General features: G+C 31.7%; 1 protein-coding gene across 1 annotated transcript; it reads right to left on the bottom strand.

Annotated features, from left to right (window-relative positions):
- Positions 1–945: 945 nt before the first annotated feature.
- On the bottom strand, positions 946–1917 carry LOC119607403 (protein roadkill-like). The gene has a single exon (XM_037961286.1). The coding sequence runs from the start codon at positions 1865–1867 to the stop codon at positions 1043–1045; it is 825 nt and encodes a 274-aa protein (XP_037817214.1). The 5' UTR covers positions 1868–1917; the 3' UTR covers positions 946–1042.
- Between the last annotated feature and the right edge of the window lie 761 nt (positions 1918–2678).

The following is a 2678-nucleotide window of genomic DNA, read 5'->3' as shown; positions in this document are numbered from 1 at the left end:
ATGTTTTGGTCCAAAATCAATGTTATATGGTTAAACACGACAATAAAATTGATTTAATTAGTATCATATTGAGCGATATCTCAAAAACTATTAGACCGATTTTAAATATTTTGACGGATTTGTGTTCAGCATGTCCAAATTATTAAGAAGACTTGTTTTGCAACAGAAATTATCCAAAGGGATAGAGTTTGAAGCAATTTTTGGATAAGATAGAGAGTTTTGCATTCAGAATTTTTCTTTTAAGATAGAGAAATTTAAAAAAAGCTATAAAATTGCCAAAAAATATTTTTTTTTCTTTGAAATTTTTATCACTGATGCGGTATAGTTTGCTGAATATTTTGCCATCAAAATCTCATTTTCATGAAAATGACAGATAGCGACTATTGAATATAGTCCCTCGATATACTTTTTTATGTTTATTTTTCACAAAAAATTAAGTTTTACTTAACTTCAGGCACCCACTTCAATTTTGCAAATTAATCTGCCGGAATAGAATTTTTCTTTTGAAACAAACATTATTCAATTCAGAATATATTTTCCTCACAAATATTTGTTTACGAGAGGCTTGGTATTTTCAGATTTTTTACATAAATAATTCAAAATATTAACGAAGTTTTTCTCCGTTTAACGGACATTTTTAAATATAAAAATGCAAACAATAACAAACTTTGACAGCTACGTAAACCAGGCGAATTTAGAAAAAATTATCAGCTGATTGAATAACACCACCTTATATGAATTCGCCTTGATACTTACTTACTTACTTGCTGCAAAGATCTGTTCACAATTACTGTTACTACACTTTAGTAGGTGAATTGAACATTTGTACAATTTATCGCACTTGGATACATATATAAGTATTTATTATGTAATAATTTCAAACCTATGGGCCTGTAGTAGCCGCCAAATATAGTTCATTTAATAATTCCGGATATAAATTAGACATTTTTCCAAATTCAACCGATTATTTTATTTTAAATTTTATAGTATGTTTTTCAAACGATACAATCTATAACGATGTAACAAATATTAGTACACTATATCAATTATTAGTACGAGCATCTAGATTGAATTCAGTATACAGTTGTCGCTCACACTCGGATTTTAGATCTGGCAATTGGTACTTATCGGCTGCAATTAAAAGTTGTTCTAACGTTGTACTTAAATTTTTCACTTTGCCAGAGTAAATAAAACGCAGCATTTCCTCACATACGGCACTATCAACATCGGTTATGGCAACACAGTTCTCGTCATTTTCCTTCATTTTATGATCAAACAATGCAGCGAAGACTTCACTACGAGCAGATAATATAGCTTTATGAGCTTTAAATTCATGACCATCCTTCACTTTTATTGTTACATCGGCAAACTTCGGATTTAGAAAAAGGTTGGCAAAATCAGAATTCAACTTCTCATAACGTGATTCAAAAAAATCTGATTGTTTTATAATCACACAATTGTTTTTAAGATAAATTTCACAATATATAGTTAAGGTGTTGTCAGGGAAGTGTCTTGATGCTCTTAGCCTGCTCATATGACATATAAGTATGTCAATAGAATTACTAGTAGACATATACTTGCCGCAATTTCCGGAAATTGGCCACCCTTCAGAATCTATTATGGACACTTCTGCATATATATCAATAGGGGGGTCAAAGCATTTAAAAATACTGCAATGTATCGAGCCATCCGTGGTGCTGAACAATTTCAATTTCCAACATAAAGTATTACCAGCAACATCCTTAGAAAATAACTCACTTGATATTGTTTCTCCAAAACCTCTAAGATGAAAGTCGTTTATAGTCCATTTTAATTTATGTGGCCTTAATTGAGTGACGGACGAATCATCAACCGTAAGAGTCGACATTTTGATACTAAATGATTCATCATCTAGAATAATATTAATTGCCAACTAGCTCTTTTGAATTTGTATATTTTGTGCAAGGGGAATTCACATGAGGTGGTGTTATCAATCAGCTGATAATTATACCCTTCACCTTCGTGGGAAGGGTATATATAAGTTTGTCATTCCGTTTGTAATTTCTATAATATAATTTTCCGACCCTATAAAGTATATATGTATATTCTGGATCCTTATAGATAGCGGAGTCGATTAAGCCATGTCCGTCTGTCTGTCTGTTGAAATCAGTTTTTAGAGGACCCCAGATATCGGCGAGATCCGAATCTTCAATAATTCTGTTAGACATGCTTTCGAGAAGATCGCTATTTAAAAATCGGTCCATAAATGACGGAGATATAAGCAAAAATCCGAGAAAACCTCTGAAAATTTCATAAAAATAGACAATTTTTTCATGTTTTGATTAATAAGCAACAACAACAACACTGCTTATTCATTGAGTATTTCGTTTCACATGTTTGGATGGCTGTGTGTTTCATTGGCATGTGTATATTGTTTTTGTTTCTTGGTGTATTCAGTTTCGTATGTTTGGATGTCTGTTGGTTTGATTGCGTTGTGTATTTTGTTTTTGTTTTTTTTTTCGAGTATTTCGTTTCGTATGTTTGGATGGCTGTGTGTTTCATTGCCTTGTGTATATTGTTTTTGTTTCTTGGTCTATTCAGTTTTGTATGTTTGGATGGCTGTGTGTTTCATTGCCTTGTGTATATTGTTTTTGTTTCTTGGTGTATTCAGTTTTGTATGTTTGGATGGCTATGTGTTT

Source organism: Lucilia sericata, unplaced genomic scaffold (assembly GCF_015586225.1).
Source record: "Lucilia sericata isolate MDLA Ls3-8-SP2 unplaced genomic scaffold, ASM1558622v1 Contig000691F_arrow, whole genome shotgun sequence".
NCBI lineage: Eukaryota > Metazoa > Arthropoda > Insecta > Diptera > Calliphoridae > Lucilia > Lucilia sericata.
This window is presented reverse-complemented; position numbering and strand designations above follow the sequence as displayed.

Excerpts from the sequence above, each read along its gene's own strand:
- LOC119607403 (XM_037961286.1), bottom strand. The coding sequence starts at position 1,867 with ATGTCGACTCTTACGGTTGATGATTCGTCCGTCACTCAATTAAGGCCA.